Below are 23,629 nucleotides of genomic sequence, written 5' to 3'. Positions count from 1 at the left end.
CAAACATTTCAGTAGAAAACACCATCATCAGTGCTCTTTTCAGCATACCAGCTGTTAACACTCCAAGCTTTAAATACAGTAGCCAAACCCAAAGCAGAAACAACTGAGAAGGGAGAAAAGAAAACAAGCAAACTTTTTAACCCTTTCAGCAACCAATATACCTCATAGCTTCTTTCACCTCTTCCTTTACATTAATAGTGGGTTGCAACTGCTCTATAAACATTGCTTCTTTAATCTTACATCCCATTAAATTCCCTTCAACTACGAGTACTGACACTTTTGTTTGTGTTACTTCTCCTTGATGTTTTTCCCTCATGTGCATCACCCACGGTTGAAAACAATGGGTAGAATTTTCCCAAGAATTTAGTGCTGATCAAAGTCTGCCGCCATTGAACAACATTATGTGATGTCTTGTCCTTTAAAACATAGAAAACAAAAGACTGACAGATGGAACATGGCTTACAACAATGCAGTTTGCTTACCTCTAGAACTTTCCCAGTTATGAACTGGTGACATGCTTCACATTTGACACCAAAGAGAACCTGATAGTCCTTTTCACAGTAAGGGGCACCATCTCTGAAAGTAATCCACAAGACACAAATCAGCTCCTACAGTTTTACACCCATTATTTCATGCAGAACTCTCACTAATACACTGGAAAGGCTTGGGGTGAGTGTAAATATTGGGTACTTGGCAAGACAAGTTATGCTATACTTAGCAATGTCAAATATAGCTTGTTATCTTTTGTCATATACTCAACTTGCTATTATGACTAACCACAGGGCATTTCTAAGAGCCAGTATGGTGGAGTGGTTAGTGTACTGGAATATGGCCACAGAGACCAGGTTCACAACCCACTCAACTATATAGTTCAATGGGTGCCTGGGGCCAATCACCATCTCTCAGTTGTTAGTACAACTTCTTGAGCTCCTTAGATAAATACTAAAGATGGGTATGAAACATGAATATGATACATTTTTTGTTTTCAAGTAATTGAAAACAATTTTTAAAATTCATACCTTTGTTTACTGCAAGGGGCAGCCCTTTCATGAGGCAAGGCCATCTGCCTCAGGCAGCAGATTACTGGGGTGCCATTGGGGTGGTAAATTGCCCCCATATACACATACTGGAGCAGCTGTTCAGGAGTGATATTGCCCTTGTAAGTTTTGCAAAATGCTCCTCTCCCCACACTCTTTGCAAAGTTTGCAAGAAGCACAAGGAGAAAAGAGGAGGCTGCTAGAAACCTTCCTTCCTCCCTGCTGCCCCATGCACTGTCACACCTGAACATATTGGTTTTGACAGAGGGCTGGACCCCACCAGGGGCATGTGGGAAATCAGTAACTGGCCATTTGGTAACTGTCCTCAGGCAGCACTATACCCCTCTCTAATGTATACCACTTATTCATGCTGTCTCAAACCTACCAGACACAAACCCTAATGGCTTAGGCCCAAAATAACTTGGTCAGGGCCTCTATCTAGATGTTTCCACATATCCTTTAAGATCTCAATAACAAGCCTGGCTTCAGGTATTATCTTCTAGGCAAATTAGACTGACGAGACACAGAGCAAGGCATTTCCTGTGGTGGTCTTTCTGTGTAGAACAACCTTCCCAGAAAGCCAGCAAAAGCCACGGACCTTTCAACTGCACCATTATTAATTTAATAGTTCAGTTTACTTATTGAATGAGCTGATTATACTGAAGTCATTGATGGATCTTATATTGTTTAATATAAGGAGGGGGGATGGATAGAATCAAATACAGTGCCCTTCTAGGTCATTAAGGGAATGAGCCCTTTGCTTATATATAGATTCCCTCATAAACTGTGCTGGATGGGGTTACACTCCCCCAGAAGGAGCAGGTGCGCAGCTTGGGAGTACTCCTGGACCCAGGCCTCACCCTGGTATCTCAGGTGGAGGCCATGGCCAGGAGTGCTTTCTATCAGCTTCGGCTGATTCGACAGCTGCGCCCATTCCTTGAAGAGGATGACCTCAAAACAGTGGTGCACCAGCTGGTAACCTCTCGGCTTGACTATTGCAATGCGTTCTACGTGGGGCTGCCTTTGTACGTAGTCCAGAAACTTCAGTTAGTTCAGAATGCGGCAGCCAGATTAGTCTCTGGGGCAAATCGGAGAGACCTTATGATGCCTGTTTTGAAACAGTTACTCTGGCTGCCGATATGTTTCCAGGCCAAATACAAAGTGCTGGTTATTAAAGCCCTGAACGGCTTGGGTCCGAGATATCTTAGAGAGCGCCTTCTTTTACATGATCCACCCATGGGGGTGGTTGGCACCCTCTGTGCACTAGACCACCACTCACTCTGGGCCACCCCAGCACCCCACGAGTGGCTTTAAGGTTTTTCTCCATAGGGAAGAATGGAGGTTTCAGCAGCCCCATAATTGCACTTGTGGGGTGCTGGGGTGGCCCAGAGCAAGGGTGCTAACCACCCCCATGGGTTGCTAACCCATTGGGTACTGGGTTTTGTTGTTTCTGAGGTGTTCTGAGTGTAGATTCTTTGGTAGCATATAAGATTTTCAATGACAAACCATGAATCCACGCTCATCTGCTAACCTTAAAGACATATAAACTTCAAATATCACTTAAAAATCAGCCCTTTGCCCAATTCCTTTCAAGTAATTCTGATAGCTTCCTTGCCCCCCTTGGGCACTACTACCCACCACACTCTGCTCTAGGCCACTCCTTTGCCCCCAATGTGAAGTTATACATTTGCTGACACCTCCATGCTTCTTTATGGAGAAAAACTTTAAAGACACATAAACTTCAAAAACCACTTAAAAATCAGCCTTTTGCCCCATTCCTTTCAAATAATTCTGATAGCTTCCTTGCCCACCTTGGGAACTAATACCCACCACACTCTACTCTAGGACACCCCTTTCCCCCCGACGTGAAGCTATACATTTGCTGAAATCCTCATTATTCGCTATGAGGAATTCAAAAATACTTTAAAAATTCACCAATAATCAGAGGAGTGTCCGATTGCCTTGGGGGTTTTTGGGTGGTAGGTACCCCTGAGTGCCTACCACCTACCCCACTTTTGTGCTCCTAGGTGTTCCACAATAGGGGATAATGGGCTAGTTCTGGTCCCATTATACCCTATGAGAAAAATAATTAAAAATATTTCAAATATTCATAAGAAATTGTAGGAGTGTCCAATTGCTTTGGGGTTTGGGTGGTTATTGGCACCCATGGGTGTTCCAAAATAGGGAATAATGGGATGGTTTGAGTCCCATTATAACCTATGAGAAAAAAATAAAAATAAACTTCAAAAAATCATAAAAAATCATACGAGTGTCCAGTTGCTTTGGGGTTTGGGTGGCAGGTGCCCATGGGTGCCAGCTACCACCCCACCCACTTTTTTGAACCAATTCAAACCAGTTCAAATTCGAACCGAACCAGGGGGTGGTTCGATTCAAACCAAAATCGAACCACCACCCCCTGGTTCGAACCTGGTTCCAATTTGAACTGAACTGGGCGAACCGGTTCTATGCCTAATGCCCAGTGTGAAGTGGGGGTGGGGGATCTTGTGGACATCTGGCCAATTTGATTCCACAAGGTGAAAAAATTTCTACTTGGTCCCCCATGAGTGGAAAAGAAGGAATTTTTCCTACTTCTGGCTATTAAGGTAAGAATTACTTTTCTCCTGGCAAGTTCTCCAATATTTGGCAACCACTTGCCTACCATTGAGAAGCAGTGTGAATTGCAATGACAATGGTGGGCAGGTGGGTGCCAAATACTGGTGAACTCAGCAGGAGAGAAGTAATTCTTGCCTTAATCGCCAGAAGCCTTTTTCCTCCCCATTAGCAGCAAAAAGCTTCTACAGCAACCCCCACCATCTTGCCTTGCCCCATGGAAGGTCAGACATAAAGCCCACATTCCTGCCCATCCACTAAACACTGTACAGGAAGGATCATAAATCCTGTTATAATATAATTTTTGAGCTATCGCTTTTTTTAAAAAGCCTATCAAACAAGTTTAAAGTAGGGTAATGCTTTATTTATCACCAACCAAAAAATAACGAAGTATCGAACAGTTAGCTTCCAAGTCATAGAGAATTCTTCATCAGGCAAATAGTAAGCAAAAAGACAAAGGGGATAAGGAAAGGGTTTCTAAATGTTAATGTGTTTTTATCAGATTTTTATCTTTTTATGAATTTTAATTGTGTTATATTTTGTTTTAATTCTGTACACCACCTAGAGATTTTATACTAGGCAGTATATAAATTCAATCAATCAATCAATCAATAAGAAACAAACATGTTTATTTCAAAAACAAACAAGCAGGATCTTACTTGCTGATGTATTCTCCAGTCAGGACCTTTGCACAGGCTTTACATTTGAAGCATCCCAGATGCCACTGCTTATCCAAGGCTAGTAATGCTTGTCCATTTTTTATATCTCTCCCGCAGCCTGCACAATCTGCAGATATAGGAATGTCTATATGTCAAGCTATTCCATTATACTGACCTGCATTCATTAGCAGCTTTCACTCCAAGCTCAAACCAGCCACAGTCATTTTGAAACAATATAGGGCACTTCATTTTCTCAGACTAGATGCCAATAATAATTCCAAGGAATGTCCAGACCACATGCTGCAGATATTATTTTAATCTTAGTTATACATAGATGCAGCCCGGCCCTTAGAATGGGATTCTTTGAAAGAAGTTAAAAACACAGCTAATTTTCTTTCAGATTCATCTAAATGCTAAACAAAGATCAGTTTTGATATTGCATATAGGTAAATTAATCAGCATTTAGAAAGTAACATTTTTGACCTTAGGATGAGGGTGATAATCAGACTTTTCATCTCATCCCTTGGCGAGATGAGGCACCACTGTCCTCTAGATGGCAGCAACATTCTAAATCTGTCATACAAATAGCTGGCAGAACACTTTGCAAAAGAAACAGGACTTATGTAAGAAGGGGGATATGTACAGCTGCCTAACATGAATGATTTTGATAACAGGGAAGCAGAGTCTTATTCTTCTCCTTGTGAGAATAAGTACAGAAAAGGGACAAAGAAAAAGAGAGAGTCAGATAAGTATCTGAAGCTCATGAAGAAAGAAGGCATCGTTATACATCGACTCCAGGCCAAAATTAGGAGTGAAGTGAGACCTTGTCCTGATATTCTGAGATTATTTTACTGGTTCCCAGGATGAAGAAAGGAAGGAGAAAGTAGATCCAGTCACAGTTGCTGATGTTTTTTCATTTAAATAATCAGCAACTGTGATTGGATCTACTTCTTTCCTCCCGCCTTCATCGTGAAATTTATATCATAGAGCCGGAGTGAAGAAAGAACGAGAGCAACCCCTGGACAGAAAAGCAGGAATAGAAAATCAACTGTATACATAAATAAGTGTATTTCAAAGTCTGATAGGCTAATACTTACATAACAAAATAGGAGTGTTACAAAGTTAGAGATGTTCTTAAATTATAAAGTATGTCCAACGTCATAATCCTGAAGATATTACAAAGCAAAGAACCATTTGTCTATTTGTATGTCTAATTCCTATTATTATTTAAACAGTATTATTACAGTATTTGTGTATGTGATGCTTTGCAGAACTTTATAAAGTCAGGTTCCTGCCCTCAAGATAAAAGGAAAGACAACAGATGGTGAGGAGAGAAAGTTAAATCAGAAAGAGAGGATTTTGAGCAAATGCAGTTACTGGTACTTAAACTTGGTTACAGCTGGAAATGAGGATTAAGGGGTTACGCCAAAGCCCTTGTGAAAAAGGCAATGCATGTACCTGCAGAAAAATGCAGAGAAGTACAGTCAAAGCCAGAGGAAGGAATAGGAAACATTACATAAGTAATATCATGCTTTTTAATTGACCAACCTCTATTGGACCAATAACAAAATGACTGGATATACTTTTTACACTATCTTTCAAGCCAAATAAAAATTAAATATCAGAACTACATAGTCAGTACAATGTAAGACAAGGCAAACAAAGAATACAGCTCTTTGGGGCAGGATCCAGACTAAGTTAATCATGACTAAGGCCATTGAATTAAAAGGACACAAGTTAATGATGACTTGCTTGTGTTATTATAGAGCTGCTTAGTCATGACTAATTTAGTTTGGATCCTGATCACTGCCTATTCAACTGAGGAGATTTTCAAATCTCAACAAATAGTTAGTGGTACTAATAAGTGGAAAGTTACAGATCACTACAGCTCACTCAAATATTGCCGGGTTTTCTTCCATTTTCTCGGAGACCAATATCATTAAAGTTTTCAACTTCCAGTTATCTTCTAATCCATTCCCTTATTTCTTATACCGTGGTAAAATTTTGTTATATAGCCATTAGGGTACGTAGCTCCTTGACTGATTCAAAGGGGAGCTCGGACTGTTCATGAGACTGCTGTGATGATGATTTGGTATCGCTCTAATTGCTACTGTGATATTGTTTATTTTTTGCTATTGCAACCTTTGTAATTTCTGGATTTATTCTTGGTCAATGACTGTAAATAAATAAGCTAAACTTCTAATCCATGTTTCTTGAAAATCAGTTCAAATGTGAAACTTTCTCTCCCTTCCATTCAGGCTGAGGGCCAAGATGCCCTTGCATTGCCATCAGCTTGAATGGCAGGGGGAAAGTAGGACATTTTGAGTTGTCAGCAGAGGGCACAGCCCTTCAGCATACGTTTCTCTGCATGAATTCCTATGAGGGGCAAGTTACAAAGAGGTGCAATTTACTGATGTCTGTAGATAGCAAAGAAAGCAAAGCGATCAGAGGGTACCGCCTCTGAGCACACAGAGTACAGTTCTCTCTTAAATCACATGCTCTCACTTAGTGGTGCCTAAATTGTTTTACTGTCTATGAAGTAAGAGCAGACAGGTTCTTAGAATTCTTTTTTTAAAATACACTAACGGATCCTACTGTCATGACCCCAGATCCTAGACCGCCTTCCCTCGCCCAGGTATGGGATGGAGCAGAATATCTGGGAGAAGATATAAACTGGGAGGCATCAGTGACTCAAGTATCAGGTGACCCCAAGCCACAGGCCCCTCCCCCCACCCTGGATGAACAGGAAGGATCCCAGCCCTGGGGTCTTCACACAGCCCTTCCAATTTCTCAAATTTAGAGAAATCTTCAGAGGACCTCCTGGCCCCCAGCACAGTTTGAGCAAGCACCTGTAAAATCAGGCAAGGGCCCTTTTAAAAAACCAAAGCTTATTTATGAAAAAGGGCCAAGTGACTCTATCTGAGCAGTAGGTTACAAAGTTAAGCAGTTCACTGAGATATACCTCTGGAGCAACAATGCCTTTTATTGCAATGCCAAGCACCTGCATTCTCTTAATCAGCTCTGACTGTGATCCTCCTGCTTGCATTTATTTTATTTTAGTCATATTTATATACTGCCCTATATAAAATCTCAGGGTGGTTTAAAATTTAAACAAATAGCAAATAGGAAGTAACATCTAAAAATCATATTTAAAAGATTAAAATTATCATAAATAATACTGTAAAACATCATAAACTAAAAGCCTTATAAAACAGGTGTGTTTTTAAAAGTCATTTAAAAGCTTTTTCTAGTCTCTCATTTTTACAACAAATATATTTTATTAACCCCTTCCCCAATTAACAAAAGAATTTACTCCGGAGGAAACATACAAAGAACTGAATGAGGAGGCACATGCTACAGACACAAAATCCTCCTTCATACATTATCCCAGAGCCTCACTGCAGCTGTGTAAAGTGGGGTGAAAGATGAGAACATTCCACCCCCCATCACTCACCCACGCACCCCACAACTCATGGGTTTGATGGGGCTTGTCTGAAGAGGGAGATGCTCTCCCCATGATAGCAGACACACCCGTCATTGTGAGGGTGGATCAATCCACTCTTGCAATCATGGATGTGCCTCCCATCATGGGGAGAGCTTCTCCCTCTTCAGACAAACGCCATCAAAACCAGGAGTTGCAGGGTGCGTGAGTGAGTGACGCGATAGAATGGGACTTCCTCCCCCTTCGCCCCACTGTACACAGCTATAGTAGAGCTTTTGGATAATATTTGAATCAGGATAATAAAGGCTCAGCAAGCCAGCGATCTCTGCTTTAAACAAGGATCACATCTATCACACAGTTAAACTTGCTATGGTAGCTTGGTTGGTTTGCACAGCTCGTAATAAAGGCAGGCAGCAGCCATCTTTACTGAGACTATTCCCAGCAACAATCAGGCTATCCAGGTGCGTAGGAAGCTGCCGGTGGCAACGGTGCAACCCACTGGAAGCGGCCTCTACGTCCACTAGCCATGGCCCCTGTATTTAGCATCAGATGCAGGGGCGCTCCACTGATATTAATTGATAATTTTAAATCAAGTTGGAAAAAAGAATTGGAGCTTAAGCTGCCCTATATTGGGTTTTCAAGCAAAGTTTTATTCTCAATGGGCTATGAAAAAGCCAGGAGAATATTGGTGCAACGTTTGATACAGTAGATTTAGACCTCCAAGAGGATATACCCAGTTTACCAAGAGATGTTTTTCTTAGCAATTCATGGTGGATAGGAACAGGCTTCCCTCTAAGGTGCACATGTGTGCAACAAACCCCAGGCCCTCACACAGCCATTTCTGGAGGGCACGCAGTCTCTGCCACGCCCACTACTGCCACCAAACTACCCAGCAACCCATTTCCACAGCCAGGAAGGGAAGGGAAGCATTGCCCCATTTCCCCCTCTCTCCAGTTGCACCACTGCCATCTCCTCCTCCCTCTCCCCCAGCCAGGCCTCAGCCTCCTCAACCTCCAGCCAGAGGAGAACAGAGAAAGGGGGACAGGCGGCAGCTCACTCTGGCAGCCCAAAGAGACCGGAGATGGGGGCCTGGGGGCAGGGGAAGGAGGAGGAAGATGGGTGGCTCCAGAAAGACCGGAGGTGGTGTTAAAAATGGGGGGCCTGGGGAATTTTTTTTTTAAAAAGATTCCTGGTGTGTGTATGTCTGTGTGTGTTATGTGTGCACACTGCAATGATATTGTTGCTCAGAACAAAACTCTTTCTGCTCACTGGTAATAAAAATTAGAGGAAACACTGGATAGGACCTATGGCTGCTAACTAGGCAAAGAGGTGCCTTTTTAACAAACTCCCTCAGCATTTAGCTGCACTCATATCAGTGAGTAGCTTATCCAGGTCTATCAGAATGCAGCACAATACTAACCATGGATCTCTGAGGAAGTCTGCTCTCTTTGGCATTCATGCAGCAATACATTTAAGCAGCTGAATGAAAATGTGAACATCTCCCAAGTGTTTTTTTCAATAGAAGTTACTTCTGAAGATATTGCAGTGGACATAGCTAAAAGAGATTATTGAGAAGAATGTCTACTCATGCAACAAAGTTGTATTTGCATTGACTATTTCTATGTATATTTATCTGCAGGACATTAGGATATGATAACATATGAAATCAATGTGTACTTGAGACTAGAAACATAGTTTTCATATCATTCTGAAGAAAGGTTGAGGGGAGAGTCAGAAAAAAGAATGCACTTTCTTATCGCTTGGGGATCTCATCTGACTGGTTTCTCTTTTGCCTGCAATACACTGATTTTTATATAAGAAATCCATTTTGACATGCCACAACTGATGTTCACCATAAGCAAATGACATACTTTATATAATCACGATACAGGCTTTCTAGGCAATACTCTTCTAGTGTATCATGCACTCACACTATATTTACACCCCATTATTTCAATTCACACTGACACCAATAATACATACACACACATGCATACTTGCTCACTCACTCACTCATACACAAACCTGCTAAAATTAACAGAGGAACACTGTATGCCTGTGCAGAATTGTAAACAGCAACTTCAGATAAAAGCCAGCATTCATCCTGAGCAAGCAATATGAATTTTGCAAGGCTTCAACACAGCAAAGGCAGTGGTCTGTATTTACATATATCTGAAATAAATAAATAAAACACATGCCCACAATACCATATTTACCCAAATAGAAGGAGACTCTGAATGTAAGACAATGCCTTAAAAGATAAAGGTTAAATACTGGTTATATCTGTACTTATTCAAAAGAAAGATATCTTAAGACAAACCCACCCCCAAATTTAACAGGCAAGGACTACAAAAAATCTCATCTTAGATTTGGGTAAATATGGTATTCCCATAATGTCAACTCTGCTAACAAATATATTACTACTACTGCTACTATGGATATTTATATACTGCCCTTCAACCAAAGTTCTCAAAGTGGTTTACATAGAAAAATACATAATACATAAATAAGATGGTCCCCTGTCCCCAAAGGGCTCACAGTCTAAATGGAACATAAGGTTGACACCAGCAACAGCCACCGGAGGGATGCTGCACTGGGGTTGGACAGGGCCAGTTGCTCTCCCCCTGCTAAATAAAGAGAATCGCCACTCTAAAAAGATGCCTCTTTGCTCAGTTAGCAGGCATGCACAATTGTGAGTCTAGCAAATGTCTGTGCTTGGGCTGTATTCTTTGCCAGGAATTTCTTTGCCAGGAAATTCTTTGCCAGTATGCCAAAGAATTATTCACCCACATAAAAACACACATTCCCCAAAAGAAGGGACAAATTGGCATCTTATGGTCAACACTAGAGATGTGCAGAACACTGCATGCTCAGAACGGATCGTTTTGAGTGTTACGAGCTTGGAACAGAATGCCCTTAAAATGAAGGCCCTGTTCTGAGCGCAGAACAGAATGGCCCATTTTGAGTTGGAATGGTCAGAGCACCATTTTGCATTCCAAAATGTCACTCTTCTGGCCTCTGCGTGTGCTCAGGAGCCATTTGCATGGACAGCACCACACATAAATGGCTCCTGCATTTGCACAGAGGCCAGAAGACTTACATTTTTAAATCCAAAATGGCACTTGGCATGTTCCGAGTTGGAACAGGGTCATTCTGTCTGAACAGCCAACAAAACCGGCTGTTCCATTGGAACATTCTGGAGATTCAGCATTCTGTTCCAAGCTCAGAATGGAATGCTAAGTCCATTTTGAGCACATCCCTAGTCAAACACGAAACACAAAAGAATTTCTAGTACAATTATATGAAGATAACAGATTTCTCTATATCACACAAAATTTTTCAAGGATTAGAGCAGGGCCCTCCAGCTGTTGTTGGACTATAATCCCCATATTCCATAGCCACAGTGGCCAACTTTCAGGGATGATGGAAGCTGTACTCCAAAACCTGCAGGAGGGCTGAAGTTGTGCAGCCTGCATTAGAGGTAGATGAGCCCACCCGCCCCATCCCAGCCCATTCATGCTGGATTGGTTTGAAAAATAAGTGAATTATTTGCAAGAATTAAAAAAAAAAAATTGAACACAGCATAGTTAATTTTCAAAACCAATCAACATCCAGAATCATCCCTGATTCCCAATACCGTTTCCCCTCTTCCCTTCCAACAGAACTTTCTATCCAGGGCAGCAGCAGCACTGTAAGAGGGAAGGAGGAGGATCTGATTCCACCTTCCCTCTCTGTTGTTCAGTGTACAGTACTCATTACAAGCACTAGGAAGAAAAGTCTCATTGACCTTTGGGAAATGCATTTTTCCAAGAGATACTGCAACTAGCAGGTCAGATCCTTCACTCTTACTGTGGTCAGCATGCTTTTACCGCTGCTGTTGCCCTGGATGGGTAAGTTTTGTTTAAAGGGAAGGGGAAGAAGGTTTGAGATTCATGGGCTAGTTGGTAAGGGGTGAGGTTTAAACTAGGAACCTCTTTCTTGCTTGGAGTTTAGTCCAAACCAGAAGAGAATTCAGGCATATTTGTTTCTTCTTTAAGACAAGCATTATGAACCCAAAGCTCATTACTGGTGAATTTCACCAGCATTTCTATAAGGGGTATTAAAAAATAATTCATAATATGGCAAGGAATACTAGATGTACCAAATGTTTTTTATAAGTTCCTGGGTATACAACAACAGCTTATACAGTATGTAAGTGTGCTGCAGTCACTAGTATCTTCATTAATCTAGGAGATATTGCTCCAGAGTTGCCTACTGTACCTCCTTCCCTTCTCCCTAGAGCACAGTAAGTGCATCTGAAATACAGCTGCAAATGCAAGAAAGCAAGCTATTCAGGGAGGCTCACTGCTCAGTTCCTGAGTTCTGTTCTACTTTCAAAAAAGCAGGATGAAACAGATGCAGAAGTTTATAAAATAACACTATGGCTCAGTTCAGATATCATGTCAAAGGAAGGCTAACTATGGTTTAGTGTGCTGTCTGAATCGTCTGTCGTTGGCCAACGAGAATCGTGACAGAAAACAATGTCTGAAGTGGGTTTGCAAACCAAATGTCTGAATTGTCAGATCTCAGTTACTGCCATTCCTCTCTTTCTAAAAGCATCTGAACCTGAAGAGTGGAAGAGTGGAAAACTAGCACACTGATGAAGAGATTAGCTCTAAACTAAGGTTTGCCAGTGTGTTTATGAGCTCAGGCTATAGTGAGGTCATTCTCATGACCTGGCAGGTGGGACAGCAGGCGGGAAAGGTTGCAGAAGCCCGCCTTCCATGCAGACAATATGCATGCAGATCACGGGCCCAGATGGTCCGCCGGTGCCCCAGGGAGCGTGGAGGCCAAGATGTGTCACGCCGGCACCTGGAAATCCCACAATGCATTCTGTGAGTGTGTGGTGCATTGTGGGAATACCCCCAGTGATGGGTGGGTACCCTTCAGCGCTTCAGCACACCTGATCAGGGAAATGTGGTTAAGGGAGCACTCTTAACCAACCTTGTTTACAAGGCGGGCTCTCTAGGTGGATTTGCTGCTGAGGTGCCGCTGGGAGCCATGTGCCTCCCAGTGGTTCTTACAGGCAGCCAAGCTCAGGCTTGGCTTCTTTCTTCATGCGAACAGCCTCATTGTTTGGTCTCCAAACTATGGCCTGGTATGAGCTAAGGCTATGTGATAAGTGTTACAGAAGGCAATAGACAGAACGAATCCTATTAACATGCAACTGATCCTGGTTCAGTATATGAACTCCTTTTTTTTTTTTGTTCATGCCATATTCAAGACTGAAATTCAAGATCCTCATAATGCTGGATCCTCAGATATTTCAAACATGGATACTTTTTGCTACAATTAATATTCTCATGCAATGTATTTTTCCCTATTGTTCCCTATTCCCAGAGAAACATATGGCAGAGGTAGGTGGAAGGCGAAGCATAGGGAAATAGGTAACAGTTACTTACAGTACTACTTGCTGAATTCCATGCTTCTGAGGAGCTGCTGTTTATTCTCTTTTAAGTCTTTCTAAGTCACATTCTACTGTTGTGTTTAGACAACAATAAGTCAAAGATTTTATTTTCCAATAGCTGCTGTGGGTTTGAGTAAGCCTTTTGGCGATAAATAACCTCAGCAACATTTCAAGGCCTGTATTACCCAGTGTTGCACTGACTTCTCACCTTGTCCAGGAGTAACTTACTTGGCACTGATCCTGCACCACACATAACCTGTTGTGTTGTGAATCCCTTTCTACAGTTTCCCTCAAACAGGAGATCAGTAACATCAGAGTTTTTGTATAGTACATTTACAAACTCTAAAATCGGAAGTGAAATGTGTGCAACAATTTTTAAAAACCTAATGCATGATGCTAACACACACATTTTACATCGTATGGGATAATATTTTCAAGTTTTATTTATTTATTTAATCAAATTTATACCTCACCCAAACTTACATCTATGGGTGGCTAAAAACTATCTATCTATCTATCTATCTATCTATCTATCTATCTATCTAAACAAGTTGTTATTTCAAGAAGTCCTGGACAAAACATGCCACCAGAACCTAGGGAAGTGACTCCCTATCATATTATGAATGCCTTGCTTACTTCAAATAGGTGAGCCTTTTTTCCTTTAGCAGATATTTGATTGTATAATTTTTAACCATATTACACTCAATGTGAATAAAATTCAAGAGCATTTTAAGGACAAGGCAGGGTACTGACATCATTATGTACTTTGGGGATTTCTGGGCTTTTCTTTCAGTTATTTTTTTAATCTTTGCTAGGGTGTGTGTGAGAGAGAGTAGAGAAAGAATCTGTATATGGCTTCAAGGTAAAATGAAAACCAAAAAGAGAACTAGGGTGTGCCATGACTTACGTTAAAAGTTAAAAGCACAGCCTGCAGAACTAGAGTCAGGTTTTAATCAGTTCCCAGGAGAGACTGCTTTAATTGATGCAATTGTTTCAAAATACTCATACAAAATAACAGATTTCAAAAGACACAAGCAGCAAATCTCAGAAATGAAGAAAAGAGAAAGCATAAGCAGGTATCTTGTGGCAGAATTGGGCACATGGTGTCGGCTTGTCCCCAGGCAAATTGTGTAATGATATAAACACCAAGATATTAAGCACATAGTGGGTAATCAAACCCAGCTCTTTAAAATAAAGAAACAACACTCTATAGATTTAATATACTTCTTAAAGAAATGAATAATACTGTTGCAGTCCCGTGGCCAAGGGCTAACCAGAGACTATTCGCTCCAGAGAGAGAAAGTAAGGTCAGAGATCTGGAAAGCCTGGCATCCTCCTACCACACCTACTTGCTGTGCAACAGGGGTTACCTGGTCCAAAAAGATACGCCCCAATGAATAACACCTGGAGATTGAACTTAGTCACCATCGAGAGGCAGGGCTTCCACCTGGGGGCCAGATCTGGGGTGTGTGTACAAGGGTGCTGTTGCACCACCTGTGAATTTGCATTGGGTCTCATGGAGATCAGCAACAGCAGAGAATCAAAAAAAGGTTAACTTCCCTTTCTGCTCTTCCAATCATATTGGTTCTCCTGAGTCTTGTGCTCTTCCCCTACCCACAATTGAATGCAATTGCAGAGCAAGAAAGCTGACTGTTGGGCTTGTTGTCTCCCTCAGATTTTTTTTAAAAACAACCCATATGTGTTTGTGTGTGATTTGTGCCCCTTGCTTAAGTCACTGTTTCTCTTCCCCCACTATGAATATGTGTGTGCACATATGAGAGAAGTCTAACTTCTAATCTCACCTGATCCAGAAAGGCTGTTCTTATGTTCTTAAATTGCTTAAATAGCAAAATATGAAAAAATGGTTCTCTCTCAACATGTCAACCCTTATAATCATTACTATTTTACTTTGCTTTGTGCTTGTAACAGTAGTCCATATATAAATAACTTACATATTGTCTTTTAATAGACTAAAATAAACCCAACGTCTTGAAAATAGCTTCACAAATGACTAAAATGAGCATTAAGCATTCTGCCTCCCAAGTCTATTTTTATCTTCAAAATAGGGCTTTGCCAATCAGATCACAAGAAACTCATTTTTTGAAACTCCCTTTCCAGTGAAATGCTTGGTTGTCTTTAAATCCTATGAAATTGGGGTAACTCCATATATGACATTCTGCTATCCCATAAGAGATCAAACGGGGCTGCTTGCTGCTGCAATAAGTGTAAACAACACTACTTGAATTTGCTTCTGAGTTTACATGCTTAGGATCGGAGTGCATGTGACTAAAAGCCTCTAGGGCCTCGCAGGGACCATTTGAGCATGTGCAGTGGCCATTTTTAAAAATCTTTTTTTTAAATGGCCACTGAAAACAAAATGGCCACCGCGCATGCTCAAATGGTCTCTGCAAGGCCTGGCATGACCTAGGGCCTCACAGAAGCCATTTGAGCATGGACGGTGGCCATTTTGTTTTTGGCAGCCATTTTTTTAAAAAAAATTAATTTTACAAAATGGCGCCCCCTTCAAGTGGCGCCCAGGGCATGTGCCCTGCCTGCCCTACCCCTAGATACGCCTCTGACTGGCACTGAATAGGGTGCTTTATGATCCCAGAAAGTGGGGGGAAGCCCCCAAGGGATTATTAGCTGGGATGTACAAAAATGAATGGCAAGAATGGCAACTGAAAACAGTGGGTGCTTCCAGAAGGTCCACTGGAAATACTGGGAGCCATGAATACCAAGTGACATGCTTGGCCTCTATAGGAATAAATGCATTAATTTTTAGTATAGCCTTCCAAAGCAGTACGATATGGTAACAGCAAAGTGAAGAACATAAAACCATAAAAATCAAGAGTAGCATAAAAGAGAGTCAGCAACTATTGTATAACAAAAAATATGACTGGTATCTCTTCTCTCCTACCCTCTGCCCCCACCGCTGCTCCACTGACCAGCAGCCGCCACTCCTCACAACAACTCTGTGAGGTAGGTTAGACTGAGAGGGAGTGACCCAAGGTAAGCCAGTGAATGTCATGTCTGAGACAGGATTTGAACCTGAGTCTCCTCAGCCCTAATCCAACACACTAATGTCATAAATCTGTTAGCTCAGTTAACCCAACAGGATTTACAACCCCCTTCAGTACTCCCCCTGTGAGTTAACAGAAAGTAGCAGCGAAGATACACAAAGGAAAATAAAAGGCTCACAAAGAAAATAGTAAGTGAATTAAGTCCCCCGAGCTGAACTAGGTACCCCCTCTAACCATAACTGCATAATAAATGAAAAGAAAACACAGAGCAAGGAATGAAATAAGAATGAAGGACACCAGAAGAAGGAATTAACGGAACAAAGCAGGAAAGCACAAACAAGGGCAAACAGGAACTCGGAAAAGTTGGAAATTCAAAATAGCACACGGTCTGCAGTCAGCAAAAGTTGCTAACAGCATCTGAGCAATTGACAGACTGCTAAATATATATGGCTCAAGAGAACCAGCAGCCAATCAGGCTTCCCTGAGTCAGCACTTCTGCTTCCTCTCTTGTGATCTCCTGCGCCTGCGTGACTCCCACTGAGCTTTCCTCTTGAGACATCTTCTCAAGATAGGTTAAATCCCAGCCTCCTCCTCATCAGAAATCATGTCGGGCAGCTGTTCTGAATCCTCAGCTCCAGAGTCTGGTCTCCCTGCCAAATCCTTTTGCTGTGTCTCTGAGCCCTCACTAGCAGGCGAATCCTCTCGTTCCTGTTCTGACCCTTCTGAGTCAGAAGTCTGAGTCATGACAACTAACCACTACATCATACTGGTATACCTGCTACAGATGTGGAGAGGAAGAGAGAGACCTCCCACTAGAAAGCCATTTTGATCAGATGACATAAGAGGATGCAAAGAACTTCTTGGCATCTTGATATGTTGATCCCATGCATTGTTTAAGAGGAACCAAACTGAATCTGCTTTAAAACTACTTTTCCCTTTCATATTTTATTCTCTTTTCCAAAGATATTTCAAATCATTACAGGGGCGTAGTAAGGTTGGAGTGGGCCCAGAGACAAGATTTTAAAATGCCCCCCCTCACTGAGCCTCAGCTCATGAAGTAAAGAAATCTTAAATGAGGCTGAATAGTGGTAACAAAAAGCATATCTATCTATCTATCTATCTATCTATCTATCTATCTATCTATCTATCTATCTATCTATCTATCTATCTATCTTCTATGAGCCACAATAGAACATCGTCCTAAATTATTTTTTTTAAATGTTTGTAAATTGTGGACGATGCAAGTCATTTAATTGTACTATAGAAAGACATGCTGTTCTGATAGCTCCAGGTCTTAACACTCACATCAGTTTTGGAGGATGAATACAACTGAAGGTAGCCCAGGCAGGTGCGTGGCTGGGGGAGTCAGTCATGTGACTTGCCTCCGGGGGGGGCCCATGGCAGTAGGCCCCCAGAAAACTATCTCCCCTTGCCCTACTATAGTTACGCCCCTGAATCATTAGGGCGTTTTGAAAACAATGACTTCTGAACAATGGGATGCCATGACTGAACATGGCTCCAGAGGTGCACCTAGATAATTTTGAAGCCTGGACCTAAATGCCTTTGGAAGCCACCCCTCCCCTGCAAATTAAGCATATTTAGGCTCTACTGAGTGACCAAACCACCTGGGACAGACTAAAAAGGATTTGGGGTTCCCCAGGGGCTGTGGAGGCCCTGGACTTTGGCCCCAATGTCCAGGGGTAAGAGCATCTCTGCATGGCTTGGTATTAAAAACACACCCACATACATTTTATAGTACCTTGTTTGAGGAAACATAGGTACAAACATAGAGGAGAATTGTGGCTGGGGTTTAGGGAATATCAGAATGGAAACTAGGAAGCAAAACCATTGCTTTGATAAAAGCTTTGTGGACTGGTGGAGGATCAGGGTGTTCCTAAGAGGACCTCTAGGGATGATTCATAAAGGAATGCCTCTTGTGCCCCCCACCCCCACCCTGTTGTATTCGTTATAAGCATTTGTGTGGACTTAAAATTATTTTTAAAAGCATCATTACACATTTTCCAAAGGCCAAGTAAGTTGACTGAGGAGATTTACGTTTCTCACTGCAGGCAACAAGATCTCTTTTTAGTCACAAATTGTTGCCAGGTAAGAGTAATGGTTTGGAACTGTTCCTCGGAACAGAGAATTGAGCCTTGTTTTTGTGCTTTTGCTACAAAGCCTGGTTTCCATTTCAGTTAGTGAGAAAATTAGGACAGTTACCAAGATGACACCAGCCTTGAATTGAGAGTTGGGTCTTCTTTAGAAAGGCAAAAGGCAAGAGTCCTAGTGCTCATGAGCAGAAATAATGCAGCATTCTCATTACCAAGGTGCCTTCACAGTTAAGGGGAAAGTAACAATTTCATGAAGGACCTGTAATTTATATTTATAAGCACCTCACAGAAATTTAATAGAAGAGGCAAGAAGCTTTGCAAACATGTATTCTGTTAAGCAAGGAGAAATTAACTGGCCCTATCCAACCCCAGCACAGCATCCTGCCAATGGCTGTTTCTGCTGTTGTCTACCTTGTGTTTCTTTTAGATGGTGAGTCCTTTGGAGACATATTATTGTATTATTTTTCCTGTGTAAACCATTTTGAAAACCTTTTGTTGAAAACTGGTATATAAATAGTAGTAGTAGTCAGGGTGGATTTGATTTAAATCAAACTGATTTAAATCACTAGCAGGATGGATAAAAATCAATGATTTTTTTAAAAAAATCAAAAAAATCAGATTTTTTTTATTTAAATTGGATTTTTTTATTTAAATCCAATTTTTTTGATTTTTTTTAAAAAAATCATTGATTTTTATCCACCCTGCTAGTGATTTAAATCGTGATTTAAATCGTGATTTAAATCGTGATTTAAATCAGTTTGATTTAAATCAAATCCACCCTGGTAGCAGTAGCTGCTTTTAGTACAAAAGTATTGCAGAGATAGTGGAATATGCCACTGCAAAGCCATTGGTGAGATGGGAAAGAGAAATTGAGGGGGAAGTTACCAACATCAGTTGTCTGGAAACAGTTTCTCTCATTTACATCCATTTCCCAGACACCAGAACAATCAACATTCAAAACAGCAACAAGTCACCTTACACAATCTCCTTGTCTTATAATGGAATTTTGAATTTAGTGGCAAATATCAGGTTGCCGATGGACCACATTGTCACTGGGACAGTATTTTAGCTATTTATTAATGAATGTGTACACTACCCTGCAATAAATATTTCCAGAGTGGTTTACATTTAAAAGATATAAAACAATAAATAAAACAACAGTAATCAATAAAATCAACAGTCAGTAGTGAAAGAGAGAGTAATAGCATCAAAGTACCTCATCATTTTGAAAGGTTTGGTCTATACCAACTGTCAAAAGGACATGAAGGAGCCAGTTTGGATAAAATTGGCACAGCCAAATATGGGATGATGAGGTATATGTACGTGCATATTGTTATACCCTGTTTTTCTCAGTACTGTTTAGCTTCCAGGAATATGTGCCTAAGTGCTACATGACCCTCAAGGATATATTCCTGGAAACCAAAAAGTACTTTTGGAGAAAGGAGGAAACATCTACTGCTCAAAAACACACTGGCTGAGCTCTGAAGCAGATGTACTGGTTGTTAGCCAATGGTATTATATTTGGTGACCAACATGATACAGAATGCAACTTTATAAGCCTATGCTTCTGTGCACGTGACAGGTAGGAATGTGCATGAACCTGTTCGGCAATCCTTTTACGGACCACTGAACCGGTTCGGAAGGTCTGCTGTTTGGTCAAACTGGCAGTCGTGGGAGGGTTACCTTTAAGCAGGAGGGAGGGTGCTCTTACCCTCCCCTACTGCATTTCCCCCACTGATGCTGTGACCAAAATCGCTGGTGCGGGGCAGCAGCATACCCTCTTGTTGCCCCAGTCTGCGTCAGACCGAAAGTGGCCGGTGCGTGTGGGCACACATGCGCACCAGCCCCTTCCGGTCTGACAATGACTAGGGCAGCAAGAAGGTATGCTGTCACCCCGCATCAGCGATTTTGGTCACAGAGCCAGTGGGGGAAATGCAGCAATGGAGGGGGTAAGAGCACCCTCCCTCCTGCTTAAAGGTTAAAAACACACAACCCTGCTGCCGCACCAGTGTTCAGCCAGACTGTGCACATCCCTAGTGACAGGCAGCCCTGAAAGTGTAGTGCAAATGGGCAGGTGTACAAATACTTAAAATAGCATGCCCACAGCTGTTCAGCACTACTTCCACTGGTTGCTTTCTATTCCTCTTGCATTATCACAAGGTGGATCCCCCATGAGTCACAGTTCTTTTCCTTTTGTAGCTCCTAAGATCTATGAAGACCACAGCACTGAGTTTACTGCAGTGGTGCCTGAACCAGGGTTAAAATTGCTCACACAAGGCCTTGGAGACCCAGAGAGGACAGAAAAGTGATAGCAATGCCTTCACTCCATAACCAGTAACTAAACATTGTATCTGCTAAGACTCAGGTTGTATTTCCATGACACCCCCACCCTCCGCAAAATAATAGGCTGTGGATACAAAGCAGTTCTTCAGTATTCCTATCGAGTATGTATTTATATTTATTTAACACATTTGTATACTGCCCCAAACGCAAGTCTCTGGGCGGTTTACAACAAAACAATAAAAACAACCAATAAAAAGATAAAACATTTCAACAATTAAAATTTAAAACATTAAAACTATTAAAAACACAATTAAAAGAATATCTAATTAAAAGTCTGGGTGAACAAATGCGTCTTGACTACATTTTTAAAAGTTGTAAGAGATGAGGAAGCTCTTATTTCAGCAGGGAGTGCATTCCAAAGCCTCGGGGCAACAATGGAGAAGGCCCGTGCCCGAGTAGCCACCAGACAAGCTGGTGGCAATTGCAGACGAACCTCTCCAAATGATCTCAATGGGCGGTGTGGTTCATAGCAAAGACGACATTCTCTTAAATACCAAGGGTCCAAGCTGTTTAGGACTTTATAGGTTATAAACAACACCTTGCACTTTGCCCGGAAACTTATCAGCAGCCAGTGCAGATCTTTTAAGATAGGAGAGAATGACATTCTCTGCTTTTCTGACATGTACCTGCACCATTTATAGTCTAACATTTTTTCCTCTTGGACTTGAGTCAAGGAGTTGAAGACAGCATGATGTTTATTAACTCTGTTACAGTCATAGCAAAGTTTCTCATAGTGAACTTGCTCTTATCACAACAAAAAAGGTTTGGGTTATAACCTCTTCGTTTAAAAACTACAAGATGATAGATGTCTGCCAGACCCATGTTTCTGTTCTGTGTTTGTATGCAATCTACAACTACTGGTTGTAGACACTGAAATAATAATGATAAATACAACTAATATTTTCTTTTCTGACATCGGGACATAAAGCTGCTGAATCAGACCTTTGGTCGATTGAGCTCAGTATTGTCTACACCAGGCCTACTCAATTTAGCCCCCACCCCCAGCTACAACACCCATAATCCCCAGCCACAGTGGCCAATAGCCAGGGATTATGGGAGTTGTAGGCCAACATTTGCAGGAGGGCCAAAGTTGAGCAGGCCTGGTCTACAAAGACTTGCAGCAGCTTCTTCAAGGTTACAGGCAGGAGTGTTTCTCAGCCCTATCATGGAAATGCCAGGGAGGGAACTGGGAACATTCTGCATGCAAGCATCCAGATATTCTTCCCAGAGCAACCTCATCTTCTAAGGGGAATGTAAGGGGAATTACAGTGCTCACACAAGTCTTCCATTCAAATGCAAACTAGGGCAGAACCTGCTTAGCAAAGGGGACAATACATTCTTGCTACCACAAGGCCAGATCTTTCCCCATTGTCCTTGTCCCCTTCATATTCTAACATCCAAGGACACCGGGTATGTTGAGAATGGCTCAAGTCAGCCATTTCATAACATCAGCAAATCACACTGAACCTCCCTTTTCCCTTTTCAGTCCATTGCTCCATCCCTGCTCAGCTTTAGTATTAGAAAAGGCAGTATTAGAAAAGGCAGAAAAGCACCTGGAGCAACGGACTGAGAGGAGATAAAGCATGTGTGAAAGTAGGTTCAGCACTCTTCTCTTGTGCACTCCTTTTAGTCTTAAGGCAAGACCAACCCTTCCACTTGAATGGAGTGGACCCGTGAATGATGGCCATGTTACACATAACTTGGCCTTCTCTTTTCAAGGTTGCTATTTTGAGATATTATCCTTGTCTGTGCTAATAAGCAATTCCCGGGCATATGAGGCCCTTTAAAACCACCATTAAAAAATTTGAAAATTCCAGTGCTGGACAGCATGTAGCCCACCACCACATTAAAAATTTGACACTAATTCACTAGGTTGGGTTTGAAGTTAGTTGACTTGCAGTAAAAAGGACTTGATTGTGAATTAAAATTGCCCACATTGGTCCATTTAATTGAGTGTGAAAGAGACCATATGAATAAAATCAGAGACTGGGTGCTTTGGAGTTAAAGAAAGATAAGTGTTTTGAGCTGAGGAAATATATTAATGATGCAAAAAGGTAAAAGGTAGAGTATGGATCCAGAGAACTCTACTATAGAGAAAAGTTGGAGATGAATCAAGAGCCTTCCCATTTAATTATACTTCTGAGTTCTGTTATTATATCTGGGTCATGCTTATTGAGTCATTTAACCTATTTAGCCCTGATATTAAAATGCATTCACTTTCTCTTGAATTTCACAAAGAAAAACACTCAAGCTATCTTTCAACTATTTGTTTTAAATGTTTCTTTTCCCTAAAGAAAAGAAGAACAAACAATATAAAAACATTCAGCAGAAAAGCAGACAGAATGTTAACATTAACAGCAGAAACTTCTCTGGCAGATGCAGCTATCGCTTTTCATCTAAAATCCACAATTAAGGCAACCCTAAAAATTTTTGCATCCTTCTTTCCCCACCTGCCTCTCTTAAATAAGCTTTCTTCCTAATCTACTTAAGAGTGATTAACCAAGTAACAGAAACACATCCTATTAAAAAGATTTATTTCTGAATAGGAATGCATTCCAAAACACGACTTCAAAGGAGGGGAAGGATTGATGATGACTGTAGCTTGCTGCTTCAGAAAGAAGCAAAAGATCTGGAATATTTTACACTCATTAAAATTCACCTGTCAGAGCAGGGGAGTAGGTTGAATCACATCAGAGAGAAAATGAGAACTTTCATTGTAGGAAAAATGGTTACTGATACCAGTTTCTCAAGTTTGTTTACAGAACTCTACCAAACTTTGCCCTCTGTATTTGTATGTGTTTTTCATAGCAAATCTTAACATTCACATTGAGGTGCTTCACACGATTGGTGTGAAGTGCCGGAGGGGGTTCTGCGGGGAGAACGGGCTTAGCCTGCTCTCCCCACAGACGATCAAGAGGCAGCCCTGGGCGACCGGATCAGCCACCCACACGACTGCCGGCG

The 23,629-nt window shown here is 41.5% G+C and overlaps 1 protein-coding gene across 17 annotated transcripts in view; it reads right to left on the bottom strand.

The window, feature by feature from the left end:
* ABLIM1 (actin binding LIM protein 1) overlaps positions 1–23,629 on the bottom strand; it is a 325,523-nt gene that overhangs the window by 109,638 nt on the left and 192,256 nt on the right. For all 17 annotated transcript variants that reach the window (XM_053312321.1, XM_053312318.1, XM_053312316.1 and 14 more), the window contains exons 5-6: positions 4,307–4,433; positions 483–576 (exon numbers count right to left, since the gene is read on the bottom strand). In XM_053312321.1, coding sequence (XP_053168296.1) covers positions 483–576; positions 4,307–4,433 — 221 coding nt within the window. The remainder of the gene's footprint in view (positions 1–482; positions 577–4,306; positions 4,434–23,629) is intronic.

Source organism: Hemicordylus capensis, chromosome 3, assembly GCF_027244095.1.
Source record: "Hemicordylus capensis ecotype Gifberg chromosome 3, rHemCap1.1.pri, whole genome shotgun sequence".
NCBI lineage: Eukaryota > Metazoa > Chordata > Lepidosauria > Squamata > Cordylidae > Hemicordylus > Hemicordylus capensis.
The sequence above is the reverse complement of the archived record's forward strand: the minus strand, read 5'-3'. Positions and strand labels throughout refer to the sequence as shown.